Source organism: Rhinopithecus roxellana, chromosome 6 (genome assembly GCF_007565055.1).
Source record: "Rhinopithecus roxellana isolate Shanxi Qingling chromosome 6, ASM756505v1, whole genome shotgun sequence".
Taxonomy (NCBI): domain Eukaryota; kingdom Metazoa; phylum Chordata; class Mammalia; order Primates; family Cercopithecidae; genus Rhinopithecus; species Rhinopithecus roxellana.
In genome coordinates this window covers 104,471,652-104,485,676 of record NC_044554.1, presented here as the reverse complement: position 1 = coordinate 104,485,676, position 14,025 = coordinate 104,471,652, and the positions used below count along the sequence as shown (strand labels likewise).

The 14,025-nt window shown below is 48.4% G+C and overlaps 1 protein-coding gene across 12 annotated transcripts in view; it reads right to left on the bottom strand.

The window, feature by feature from the left end:
* SUN1 (Sad1 and UNC84 domain containing 1) overlaps nucleotides 1-14,025 on the bottom strand; it is a 57,609-nt gene that overhangs the window by 21,115 nt on the left and 22,469 nt on the right. For 2 of the 12 annotated variants that reach the window (XM_030932397.1, XM_030932398.1), the window contains exons 3-13: nucleotides 12,550-12,738; nucleotides 10,968-11,152; nucleotides 9,828-9,854; nucleotides 9,533-9,712; nucleotides 5,462-5,659; nucleotides 4,498-4,581; nucleotides 4,077-4,187; nucleotides 1,765-1,863; nucleotides 1,045-1,138; nucleotides 423-481; nucleotides 155-297 (exon numbers count right to left, since the gene is read on the bottom strand). In XM_030932397.1, the coding sequence (XP_030788257.1) occupies nucleotides 155-297; nucleotides 423-481; nucleotides 1,045-1,138; nucleotides 1,765-1,863; nucleotides 4,077-4,187; nucleotides 4,498-4,581; nucleotides 5,462-5,659; nucleotides 9,533-9,712; nucleotides 9,828-9,854; nucleotides 10,968-11,152; nucleotides 12,550-12,738 (1,369 nt within the window). Of the gene's footprint in view, nucleotides 1-154; nucleotides 298-422; nucleotides 482-1,044; nucleotides 1,139-1,764; nucleotides 1,864-4,076; nucleotides 4,393-4,497; nucleotides 4,582-5,461; nucleotides 5,660-9,532; nucleotides 9,713-9,827; nucleotides 9,855-10,967; nucleotides 11,153-12,549; nucleotides 12,739-14,025 lie in introns of those variants that run through there. The other 10 variants (XM_030932399.1, XM_030932402.1, XM_030932403.1 and 7 more) reach the window with 10 other exon arrangements.

The following is a 14,025-nucleotide window of genomic DNA, read 5'->3' as shown; positions in this document are numbered from 1 at the left end:
ACTTAAGGAGCTCCAAAGACTTGCTTATCTGACATTTAAAAATATTTCCTACAACAGGGCACCTGACTGAAGTGCCTGGCTCGCAGCAGTGGGGACGCGTCCCTGAAGACCTCACATGTGCGGTGCCAACCGACAGGCCCTTCTACCCTCTTACCTGCAGAGGCTGGTTCAGGCGAGAAGTCGCGGGTTTAAATACATCCTGGGGGTCATCCACCCGCTGTGTTCTATGCATGCTTGCCCAGTTCAACACAGGCAGGAACGAAAAGAAATCACCCTGGCCCCATAAGGAGAGACCTGCTAAAAGAGAAGAACCACCACACGCACACAGGTACACCATGTTTCTCAAACCATGGACTTACACGCTCATTTTTTTCCACTAAGTTACACGTATATGTATTGCTTAGCCCCCCGGATTGACTTACCGAGTAAAAGGAGGAGTGGGACGAGCAAGACTAAAAGCTTGCAGATGTTTCGAAGGCACCTGGGGGTAAAAATGAAAACCTTTGACTTGGAAAAAATGAAAGTCAATGTTCAGCAATCTGCTTTCCCCCTCTAGATAATTTTGTGCAAAATCCACCCCCCAGTATTAGAAAAACAGTTATGGTTTTATCTACAAGGCTCGTGATGCCTACAGGAGAACCTTCATGTACAGCGGTGTCCTCGAGACCTATGGTACCAACTCTCTGGTGCTGTGGGGACAGCCCGAGCTGCCCTGAGTCTCTGCCTCTTCAGGTCACCAGTCTCCCAAGGTGACTGGCGCCACTGGGCACTGCAGCAGGGGAGGAGCCTGGACCTGGGTCCCCCCCTGCCCAGGCCCTTCCAGCTGCCTCACCTCTGCACACTTGTTTTCCTTAATGATATCTGCCTTTCTTATCTCACAGGTTGGTTTGAAAAATAAGAATATAAAGGCACTTTTGTAAAACATACAAACACTATGTGAACATAAGCTAAATCCTTATAAAATAACAGATCAAATGAGAGCCTGCTAATGGCACAAAATTGGTTCTTTAAAGCACCAAGCTGACATGATATCCATTTCCTTACCTGGTAAGAAGAAACACATTCAGCCAAGAAATCAAAGTAACAAACTGGTACCATCCAATCCCCAGCCACCAGAACACTCCGGAGGCTGCCTTCCCTACAAGAAAAAACACCAAACGTTCTAAGGAAACGTTCTCAGGAAAACCAAGCTCCTAAATGGACTGTTTCTGTGAAGGCCAAGCAAGAAGCACATGAAGATGAAGCTGGAGGTGAAGAAGTTCCATGATGCTAGTTGCCACGCGAGGCAGTAACGTGTCACGCTGATGCACACACAGGACAGGACGCAGGAGAGGCGAGGCGGTAACGTATCACACTAATGAACACGCAGGACAGGATGCAGGAGAGGCGAGGCAGTAACGTGTCACACTGATGCACACGCAGGACAGGATGCAGGAGAGGCGAGGCGGTAACGTGTCATACTGATGCACACGCAGGACAGGATGCAGGAGAGGAAGCCCCAGATCCATGCATTCTGTGCCCTGCACAGGGCACTCGAGCAGCCGGACTCACCCCAGACCCAACCCCAGAGAAACCAAGGGCGCTCATGCAGCAAGTAGAGTCAGTTAACACTGCTACACCATGAGGAACGAGACACGTGACGCCAAGGGTCAAAGCATGAGAGCCTACACGAGATTTTTACTTGGTTAGGTAAATCATCGAGTGCAGGTGCTTAGCTGCCAGAAGCTCTGGAGAGAACGCAACACAGAAACCCAAAATAGCCACCTGGAGCAACCACGGCCAGCCAAAGGGCCGACCACGCCGTCCCAGACACAGCCCGGCCCGCAGCTCCGATCCTGCGCAGAGTCTGCAGCAAGAAGTAACCTGTGCAGAGAAGATGTGTGAGGCTGCAGACAGATGCCAGAGACCAGCCTCTGCATTGACAGCACGGCGGGGACGCCCACACCACACACTCCACCAAAGCCCACGTCAGTGGGTTGAGTCTCCTCAAAAAACACGAAAACCAAATAACTCTTGTACGTGTTGGCAATACCACACTGACATTACCATAGGAAAAGCTCAGTTCTATATTTAATAGTTTTCACTCACTTCTGCCTGCAGATACTTCAGATGTAAAATGCAGATATCCCCTACGAAACCCTGGGGGCGGCGGCTGGAGCCACCCTTTAATACTGGCCATTGGTGCCAGCACAGTTTATATTGGAAAGATAGTACCATATTTTTTTTTTTTTTTTTTTTTTTTTTTTTTTTTTTTTTTTTTTTTTTTTTTTTTTGAGACGGAGTCTCGCTCTGCCGCCCAGGCTGGAGTGCAGTGGCCGGATCTCAGCTCAATGCAAGCTCCGCCTCCTGGGTTCACGCCATTCTCCTGCCTCAGCCTCCCACGTAGCTGGGACTACAGGCGCCCACCACATCGCCCGGCTAGTTTTTTGTATTTTTAGTAGAGACGGGGTTTCACCGTGTTAGCCAGGATGGTCTCGATCTCCTGACCTCGTGATCCGCCCGTCTCGGCCTCCCAAAGTGCTGGGATTACAGGCTTGAGCCACCGCGCCCGGCCGATAGTACCATATTTTAAAGCAGATTGAAATTCCATAGACACCCTGCAGTTCATATGCTCTAGGTGAGAAAATAATTACTCAAAGACCAAAATTCACATTATTCTAAAGCCTAATATTTTCTAGTGAAAAAGTGTTTCAGAAGGGTAACACCGCACTGCCGGATGATGGAATGCACCACAATCAACTTAGTATCAAACCTCACATTCCAAAAAGCAGGAAACTGCTCATGAAATCCGTTTTGTTCCATTTTTTTTTTTTAAGAGACAGGGTTTTGCGATGTTGGCCAGGCTGGTCTTGAACTCCCAGCCTCAAGTGATCCACCCGCCTCAGCCTCCCAAAGTAAGTTTTGTTCCAGATCTCATGGTGGGTGGTTCTCTTCTCACACTGACTTAACATTTGCATGTTAATTCCTGCAACTATGTAATTACAACATGGTTGGCATGCAAGAAGTACGGCTTATGAGAATTTAACAGAAAAATCAATTGCTTTATGTTGATTAATTAGCAAGTGAGACAATTATTTTTGAAACTTTTTAAGATGCCAAAAAAGGCAGAAAGTTTTGAGTGTAGACTGGAAACAAGTAATGTGCTCATGTAAGCTTCGGGGCACAGACAGCAACTACTAAAGCGGCACAGGGCAGAGGTGCAGCCGTGGCGAGCCCTAGTTCCAGTTCCTGCACAGCGGGGTGAGCAGGGACTCACCTTTTCTCGACTTTTTTTTTTTTTTTTTTTGAGACGGAGTCTCGCTCTGTCGCCTGGGCTGGAGTGCAGTGGCCGGATCTCAGCTCACTGCAAGCTCCGCCTCCCGGGTTTACACCATTCTCCTGCCTCAGCCTCCCGAGTAGCTGAGACTACAGGCGCCCGCCACCTCGCCCGGCTAGTTTTTTATATTTTTTAGTAGAGACGGGGTTTCACCGTGTTAGCCAGGATGGTCTTGATCTCCTGACCTCGTGATCCGCCCGTCTCGGCCTCCCAAAGTGCTGGGATTACAGGCTTGAGCCACCGCGCCCGGCCTCTCGACTTTCAATCTCACCTCAAATAAATTCCTTTTCAAATGTTTAACTCATACTAAATAAATTTACAAGGAGGCCAGGTGTGGTGGTTCACACCTGTAATCCCAGAACTTTGGGAGGCCGAGGCAGGCGGATCACCTGAGGTCAGGAGTACAAGACCAGACTGACCAACATAACGAAATCCTGTCTCTACTAAAAATACAAAAAGAATCCTTTACTCAGGAGGCTGTGGCAGAATTGTTTGAACTCAAGAGGTGGAGGCTGCAGTGAGCCAACATTGCACCACTGCACTCCAGCCTAGGCATCAGAGTGAGACTCCATCTCCAAAAAATCAATTTACAAGGAATCTTTTCAAGACAGATTCACCCTGTTTTAAACCAAAGTTAATACTATTCCTGTCAGTTTTTACAGCAAGACTTTAAAGCACTTGAATTCCAAGCACAAACCACACAAGGCACAAATAGCGTGGTGACGGGGTGGGATGAGACGGAGACGGGGCGAGAGACAACCTGCACACGCCCAGATGTGCCGGAGGGTCCCTGCCCGCCTGGGTGGCCGTGGTGACTGCAAGCGGACAGCTGTGTACGCGTCAAGGTGCCTCTTGCCCTTACAGTTGTTGCCTGTGGGTGACAAGCAGTGAATGTGGCGGATTCACAAGCAAACTCTGTCCATCTCAGCTGTGCACAGCAACGGCAGTCTGAAAAACTAGGAAACTCAATTACACACAAGACAGTTAACAATCAAAGCAAATGCAATCTGGTGGCTATGAGCTTCTGTGATGGGGGCTTAAGCAGCAGCTCCACCAGCCCGTCGTCATCAGTGAGGACCACCATGTCACACGGGCTGCTCATTCTCTGCTAGTGCCCAACGTGACGGCGTGTGGGACCAACTCCACGACCGACGCCCACAGGAAAACGAAGCCATACTTACACAGCACTTCCCCATTTACACTGAGGTGGCCATCCTCTCTGAGAACCTCTCTCACATTCATTCTCCCACAGTAACTGGCATGAGCTGCAACACACGCAAAAGAGGCTTAGAGAACTCACGACGCCAAGCTCGAGCGCTCCTCACACCCTGATGAAGTCGCCATGATCAGAGAATGTGCTAGGCTAGCCACTTCCACAGAGCTCACGCAGCTGATGGCTCCTACCATGCAGGTGACACGGCCCGGGCCACGAGAAGAGAAGGGAAAGACCCCCCACCCGCTGGCTGAATCCTGTGCGCAGCCCAAACATACAAACATCAGCTTAAAATCGCTCTGGGCCGGGCGCAGTGGCTCATGCCTGTAATCCCAGCACGTGGGAGGCTGAGGCGGGCGGATCACGAGGTCAGGAGTTCAAGACCATCTTGGTTAATGTGGTGAAACCCGTCTCCACTAAAAATACAAAAAATTAGCCAGGCGTGGTGGCGGGCGCCTGTAGTCCCAGCTACTCGGGAGACTGAGGCAGGAGAATCGCTTGAACCCAGGAGGCGAAGGTTGCAGTGAGCTGAGATCGTGCCATTGCATTCCAGCCTGGGCAACAAGAGTGAAACTCCATCTCAAAGAAAAAAAAATTCTCAAAAAATAGGTTCTAAATACCACTCAGGTAAAGTTTTTGCTTTAAAAAGGTAATAAAAATCAAAAGTTGAGCACATTAACTTTTCATTTAAGAAATAACTTTAAAGATGTTTCAACACTGATCAGCTCTGAGAGAACCGAACTACACACAGAACAAAGGAAAAGTTCCACAAGCTCCCAGAGATGCAAGATCCAGAGGGGGAAGCCAGGAGACAGCCAGCACCAAGACTGCAGGAGGAGGCAGTGAGGGAGGCGCCTGGCGAGGAAAAGCACAGTGCTTTCTCCACCGCGAAAGCGATTGGTGGAAGAAGGAGGGAAAAAATATTTAAATACCTTTTGATTCATGGCTTTTTGACTTAAAGCTTTCGGATTCATAATCTTTTGATTCATAAGTTTTCAATTTGTAATTTTCTGATTCATAATTGAGCTTCATTAAAACCACTTGAAAAAGTTGAACTAAAAATGATGAAAAAGATGACGCAGTGTATCTGGCCAGCCACAAAATCCTATTCACGTAGAAAGACGCACCGCCTATTAAAAAACCATGAACACACGTTATTTCTTCCCATAAAGCCAACATCTACTTCCTGATAAATCAAGTAGCCAAATTACTCATGTCAGGCACTTTTAGAATGGATACCAAAGATAATCACTCGGGGAAGAGCCCAACTGGTGGTGGACAGAGGACTCTGGCGAGGGGGCTGCAGGGTAACCCCCGGGGGACCCTGGAAAGGGGGCTGCAGAGTAACCCCCAGGGGACCCTGGAGAGGGGGCTGCAGAGTAACCCCCAGGGGACCCTGGAGAGGGGGCTGCAGAGTAACCCCCAGGGGACCCTGGAGAGGGGGCTGCGGGGTAACCCCTGGAGAAGGCCGCCAGCTCCGCTGACGCACTAGGAATCATCTACAGAGTACCCGAGCCGCGGCCACTTCACTCCAATGCTGTTTACACATATACTACCACATTCAGATACTGCCAAAGAGCCATTTGCTTCATGGCCTCTGACCCGCCAGCTTAAGAATGGGACACCGGAGCACCGGAATCACCTCCTTTGCTATTTATTATTTTTATTCTTAATTTTTTTTTTAGAGACAGGGTCTTTCTCTGTCACCTAGCAGTGGGATGATCACAGCTCATTTCAGCCTTGAACTCCAGGCCTAAGTGATCCTCTTGCCTCAGCCTCCTGAGTAGCTGGGAGTACAGGTACATGCCATCATGCCCAGGTAATTTGTTTCTGCTTTTTTAGAGATGGGGTCTTGCTATGTTACAGCCCAGGCTGGTCCCAAACTCCAGGCCTCATGTGATCCTCCCACCTTTGCCTCCCAAAGATCTGGGATTACAGGCATGAGCCACAGTACCCAGCCTATTTTTTAATTTATTGATTTGAGACAGGTCTCACTCTTGCCCAGGCTGAAGTGCTGGGGTACGATCTCAGCTCACTGTAGCCTCGACCTCCTGGGCTCAAGCGATCCTCCTGCCTCAGCCTCCCAAGTAGCTGGGACTACAGGCATGTGCCACCTCTCACTTCAGAAGATACAATGTGTGTTGGGCAGGGCACGGTGGCTTACGCCTGTAATCCCAGCACTTTGGGAGGCCAAGGCAGGTGAATCACAAGGCCAGGAGTTCAAGACCAGCCTGGCCAACATGGTGAAATCCCAACTCTACTAAAAACACAAAAATTAGCCGGGCGTGGTGGAATGCGCCTGCAGTCCCAGCTACTCAGGAGGCTGAGGCAGGGGAACTGATTGAAACCGGGAGGTGGAGGTTGCAGTGAGCTGAGATCACACCACTGTACTCTAACCTGGGCAACAAGGCAAGACTCTGTCTCAAAAAAAAAAAAAAAAAAAAAAAAAACTGTACAGGCATCAAAAAGAATAAAGTTAATCTCTATTAACATATAAAATGAAAAGAAAGGCTAAACTGTGCATACACTGTGATGGCATTTAAGGAAAAACAAAGCTAAAACTGCACAGTTCTGCAGGTACATAAGAGAATCCCAAGACAGTCATGCAACACTGGGGAGGCTGACTACTCCTAACCCATACATTTTAATGGTTAATTTCATGTTATCTGAATTTTACCTCATTTTAAAAAGCGTAAGAATTCCCATTCAACGATTATCATTAGCAGTGGTTCCCGCAGGAGGAGATGGATTGATTGGGTGGGGGGAAAGGACTTACTTTATCTGTACTACTGAAAGACTTTACAGAATTACAATTAGTACAAACACGAAAACAAAAAGAAAGAAAATGTGGAGAGAAAAGTTATACTTGAGGAAAGCCATATTTATTTTAAATAAATATGATTATGCAACCAATTCATGCAATCTGACTGCAAGTACGTAGAGAGAAAATTTCTGGAAGTGTGGTTCTTTTCTGGTGTGGCAGCTTGTAGGTGATTTTTATTTTCTTCTTTGTGCCTGATTTTCCAATGTTCTTTGATAAACATATTTTACTCTAATACAGGGTGAACACTAACGTGGGCTGCACAAGTCCTGGCCTTCATCTGAGAGGGCAAGGCAGGTGTGAAGCCCAGAAGCCCTGCGGGAAGGATCAGGCTTGTTTTCTCCCCCAAAACGCCCAAGACCAACATCTTTGGGGAGGCACCACGAGACCGACGTCTGCGGGCAGGTACCATGAGTTTCGGGAAGCTACAATCCACACCACACCAACGCCTTTTCCATCTAAAGACACACTCAACTGCACGGCTAAACTTGGGCCCTGATCCCCAAAATTCTGTCAGTCATAAAGAAACACACATTTACTACAACACGCCTAGGGAGGCCTTCAGAAGACAGCACAGTTTGGTAGCTTCTCTCAATTATCTGTGAACCTCCTTATTCTGCCGCAGTAGAGTGTATGGAATGTGCTTTTATTCTAAGAAAAATGTTATGTTCAGCCTATCAATGGCATGCTTCAAAACACAGCCTCAATAAACCCTGAATACAGGGAATCCTTGTGCATGTCGCATAAGCTATGCGAGGGCTCACGTGCAGCACCGCACGGGGCTATGGGGTGCCAAGTGCTCATAGAGGCAGGCAGCTAAGGGGGAACACCTGGGTCAGACACCTGGGCTCAGCTCCAGGCTCCCCCACCTGCCTGCGAGCTTCCTGAGCTTGGCTGAGCCCCAGTTTGCTTGTCGGTAAAAAGCGGGCTGCCGTGACCACCACGAACAGTGCCTGGCGCGGAGTGGGCACTCAGCGGTGCTGGTCCACGTGGAGGAACCCAAGCGGGCACCGTGCACAGTGCCGTGAGGGAAACCCACGTGCCGCCCTGCTCCCGCCACCTTTCCCGGCCCCTTTCACACCTTCTTACTGTGTGGCATTAACACTAGCAGTGTCCACAATACCACAGCAGACACAACCACAAGTGAGGGCCACGAAGACAAGCTGGTAAAAACAAGATGCTAGAAATCTTAGGGCAGAAGCTTTCATCCTGTTGCCATCCTTCATTATGTCCGGTCATTTGAATAATACTGGACGAACGTCCCACGTCCTGGGCATAGGTAGGCTTGGAGTGGGTAAGACAGACCCGGCCCTGCACTCCTGAGGCTTCCAGCACCTCCAAGCACAGCAGAACGAGGGCTTCAAAGGACAAAGTGCCAAGGGCTCGAGAACGAGGCAGCACCCGGCCCGGCCGAGGGTCCCAGCCTCTTCCTGCCTCAGGTGAGAGAGATCCCGGGCCAGGCAATAACGAAGGGCACAGACTCCCAGCCCCTCAGGGCATTGCAGTCCTGCCTGGAAGCCGGAGAGGGGCCTGTGGCTCTGTCTCTCCTGCAGACCTGGGAGGGGGCCCCCGCAGGGATGCCCACACTCTTCCCCAGTCGCCGCTGAGGGAAGCCCAAGGACAGAGGTTGTCCATGTCAGGGGGTTCCCTGCAATGACTGCTGCTGTCCCAGAACAAACCAGAGCCACGTGTCCTTCCCAGACCCGGATGTTCTCCGAAGGCCCCTCCATCACCATAAGCACGGGGCACCAACCATGGGCAATGGTTTCCTGACAGGAACACTGGCATAAACACTTCACAGGACCGACCAGAGCAACGTCCCAAAGCCATTCCTTCAGCACGCATGAACATCCACGCTGCCTTATAAAAATCAGGGTGTGCATCTGAAACTGACTGTAGGTTTAACAGTTTCGTTTACATAGAAACTTTCTTTTGCTCACCTCAAGTCCAAATTTATAGAATTTCAAATACTTTTAGGTACAAAATTACTAACCACATAAAACATAAGCTGAAACAGGACAGGCAGGATGACGCTGATTTGGGGTGTACTTCTTACACTTTCAAGGTATAATTTTGAGTTTAAGTCTCCAAGACAAATACTGCAGACACTGAGGCTTATAGAAAGGAAATATTTAATTTGGACAACACATCTTTTTTTGAGTTTTAAAGGACTGAGACTTACGTTTTTGATTCCTGTCCCTAGAATAAACTCTCGACACAGGCCCGGGAGCTGCGGGGTGCGCTGTGAGCACGTCCTTGCGCTCGGAGAGCATGCTGCAGTTGCTGCAGGAGAAGCCGTTGTGCGCAGTGGCAGCAGCGGCTCCCAAGTCCCCGTTTCCCTGAATGGCAGCTTTATTTCCACCTAAAGTTTTTAAACAGTAGATGGTAGATGGAACCTGTTTATCACAGTCTGCAGATACTTAACTAAAACTTCTATTTTGAAAAGTGTATGAAAGTAAAAGAATGAAAATAATTACCTTTAAGATCACCATCATCGTCAAGACCTAAAAAAAAAAAAAAAAAAACCACACATTTTTGCTTTTGAGCTCAACTTATCAAATAAGAACAAAACCCATTTAAAAAATGTAAAGGTTACAATGGTTAATAAATCAGCATTATGGCACTGGCCACAGTTCATTTCCTAAAATGCCTCCAGATATATGCAGATACCATCTTCCGACTGAAGGTGAAAACTGGTCTTTGGAGAAAATACAGAGAGACGGCAGCACACACAGCACCTGGCCTACGGAGGGAAGCAGAACATGAGGGAAGGAGAGGAATGCCCGTCTTCTCACAGCCCGCTCAGTGAGGCACAAGCCTCAGCAGCAGATGCCTCTCTGTTGCCTGGTAACCACTCTCACTAGTTGAGCAAAACAGAACAAACACGAATATCAAGTCTTCTCAAAATTAGCACACGATCTCTGGAACTAATCTGGATCTTCTAATTGTCTCAAACGGGACAACCAGAACATAAACTGAACGAAGATGAGAGGCTGGGCATCCCTTACCACGCTTCCCTCTCCTTGCACAGCCTTGGGACCCCACACTCTCCCCAGCCAGGCTGTGGCTCCCACTGCCCAGACCCCATGTCAGCCAAGTCTGAGTGCCAATGCCTCACCCTGCAGCATTCTCTAACAACTCTCTAACCCTGGCTGCTTCATTGCTTAGAGCTTTCTTGGAAACACACTGGTACGTTTTTGGACTGTCTTCGTTCAAACATTCTACAAAAGTAATGCATTTATAAGAAACAGAGTTATAAGATTACTACCTGCTGCTTAATCTCCCCATTACAACTAGTCCCTATACGTTAGCATAACCCAATGACAACCTGACAAGGCGCACATGGAAGCAGCTTCCAAGGAGCATCCTGATCAAATCTGAGGACAAGCCTGAAACCTAACTGATGCTCCTCCCAACCAGTCACGCAGCAAACCCACAACCTGGCCATGGCCTCCTCCCAACCAGTCATGCAGCAAACCGACAACCTGGCCGCAGCCTCCCTCTCCCCAGCATAATCCCTGCAAACCGACAACCTGGCCATAGCCTCCCTCTCCCCAGCATAAACTGAGAGACACTCCAACCGTAGGTGGGGCGATTTGCATCTCCCAGGGACTTACCCCAGAAGTGGTCCACTGTGGTCTGTTCACGAATCCAAGACTCATCCAGTACAGGAGGCCGTCGAGTCACAGCATCCTGCAGGCTGTCAGTGCCGCTGTGGCTGATGCCAGAGGACGTGACCTGCCTTGACACGTGGTTGATACTAAAAGCTGATTTGTTTGTGCTTCTGCGCTGTTTCGCTGTTCTAAGAAGAAAAAAGACAGCAAGTTCATAGATCTTTTCTAGAAAATACAAAATGATTACATTTGACCAACACAAACTCTTCATCTGGGAATAAACACAGTATTTCAAGGCAAGCCCTTTTCCGCTGTAATGAATCAATTGTTAATATAAAAAAAGGAATTTTTAAGCTGGGATCCAAGAACTCCCTCTAAAATTGTAAACACAAAATAGTTTCCAGGTTATTTTGGGCACCATGACCCAAAAGTGGTTAAAAGCTAAAATAAACTAAAAATAAAAAAGGCCTGAAAAGAAAAAAACTGTGATTTATGAATGTAATCCTCCCCTTTTCTAAAAGTGATTTCTAAGTTGCTGGTAAAGATGGAATTGTGTGAAGTACAGTAAGAATAGGTGGTCATAGGCTGGGCATGGTGGCTCACGCCTGTCATCCCAGTACTTTGGGAGGCCGGGGCAGGCGGATCACCTGAGGTCGGGAGTTTAAGACCAGCCTGACCAACATGGAGAAACCCTGTCTCTACTAAAAATACAAAATTAGCTGGGCGTGGTGGCGGACGCCTGTAATCCTAGCTACTCGGGAGGCCAAGGCGGGAGAATGACTTGAACCCGGGAGGTGGAGGTTGCGGTGAGCCGAGATTGCACCATTGCACTCTAGCCTGGGCAACAAGAGCGAAACTCCGTCTCAAAAAAAAAAAAAAAAAAAAAAGGGCAGGGCGCCGTGGCTCATTCCTGTAATCCCAATACTTTGGGAGGCCAAGGTGGGCGGATCACAAGGTCAGGAGATCGAGACCATCCTGGCTAACACAGTGAAACCCCGTCTCTACTAAAAATACAAAAAAAAAAAAAAAAAAATTAGCCGGGCATGGTGGTGGGTGCCTGTAGTCCCAGCTACTCGGCAGGAGAATGGCGTGAATCTGGGAGGCGGAGCTTGCAGTAAGCCAAGATTGCACCACTGCACTCTAGCCTGGGCGACAGAGACTCCATCTCAAAAAAAGAAAAAAGAAACTGGACATGGAGATCGTCCACAACACCATGTGTAATCTGCAAGATTCCTTCCTCCTTAAACATGTGGTAGGACAGCTGTGGCTCAACTCCCACCACAGGACCACGAGCTTCCAGACCTGAGGGCTGGCACTGCACGTGGAGTGCACCAGCGAAAAGAACTTGAAACATGAATGGCAGAACATCAATACTAAACAACCCACGTAGATTCCAGAGTTCCTTTCAGTCTTTATTTACAGCAACACTGCCACTTTATATGGCGGGTTTGTGTGTCTGTACACGCGCACACACACATATCCTTAAGCTCAAGAGACAGGATGTGGCTTTACAGACCAAAAAGTATGGAAGCTCAGTTTTAACTGGTGTTAGAGATCAGACAGAGAGGAAGAGGGCGATACTCACCTGGCCGCTCGGTTCTTGAGGAAGACAGCACTGCTAGCACCACCGTCGGCACCCACAGCCTCACCATCCCCTAGGGTACATGCTGTCGTGGCCAGGCGCAAACTACGGCGGGACATCCGTGGAGAATCAAATACAGGGTCCAATTTGTGCTCGGTCTCAAAATCCAGAGCATCTGAAGAATAACTGGAACTAGAAGGAAAAAAACTAATCAGAGATAAAGCAGTGCTTATAGCCCCCATTCTGAAACAAAATGAACAAATCAAAACTGAGAGTGCGATGCATTGTGGATTTTCAAGAGCAACTATTACTGGGTGACAACCTCACTCTAAAGCAAATGTATGGTGGCAGAGGTCAGCCAGCATGGGCTCCTGACACCTGCCCCAGCCACTCTCCCTTCACATCAGATGCAGGATAGGACTGTATGGTGGCAGAGGTCACCCAGCATCAGCTCCTGACACCTGCCCCAGCCACTCGCCCTTCACATCAGATGCAGGATAGGACTGTATGGTGGCAGAGGTCAGCCAGCATCGGCTCCTGACATCTGCCCCAGTCACTTTCCCTTCACATCAGACGTAGGACAGCACATTCCTAGACGCTGGGACCTAGCGTCTACAACTCACCCTAAGAACTGCTTGAGGGCATATGCTAGAGCCCTGAGTCCTCACCTACGTCCTCACTATAAACACATCAGAGTGTGTTTCCTAGTCAACACTACGCGGACATGAGATTTAATCCAATACACCAGTGCATATAAAATGAATCCACGCAGGAGACGAGGCCAAGTGACCGAGCCGTCAATGCTCCCCTTCTAAATTTAGAATTTATCTAAAGGCTTGAGACAAATTCAAAACTGCTTTGAGCCTGTGACCAAAAGAAAGGCACTTCCAATACCTTCCATATAATTATTCAATTAATGTAATTAAATAAAAAGATGAGCCAGGCACGGGGTTCACGCCTGCAATTCCAGCACTTTGGGAGGCCTAGGCAGGAGGACTGCGTGAGCCTGGGAGTTTGAGGCTGCAGTGAGCTATGACTGTGCCACTGCACTCCAGCCTGGGTAGCAGAGCAAGACCCTGTCATACGTTCATGACCAACAGTAAGTTAATACAAACTGCTTCGAGTTGCCATACACAATTTAAAAAGAGGTTCTTCTTTAATTCAGAGGCTGAGGTGGGGACGAGAGAGAGACTGCACTAAGCTATGCTGAACATTGACGATGGGTATGAAGCTAGACAGAGTTTCAGTATCATCTAAAGCAGGGTTTGTTTCTAGCGGAATATTTTACACAACTGTGATGCTAGTTTAAGAAAACAATCTGATTTCAAATCAGAACTTGTTATGTAGGTATGGACCAACACAATCACGACTTTCAATTCATCTGTTAACCTCTTTGACTTCTACCCTCCCACCACCACTCAACCTCTTGATCTAACTACTGGGTTTGAAGTTGAGATGAGATCCCTGCTTTCCAACACA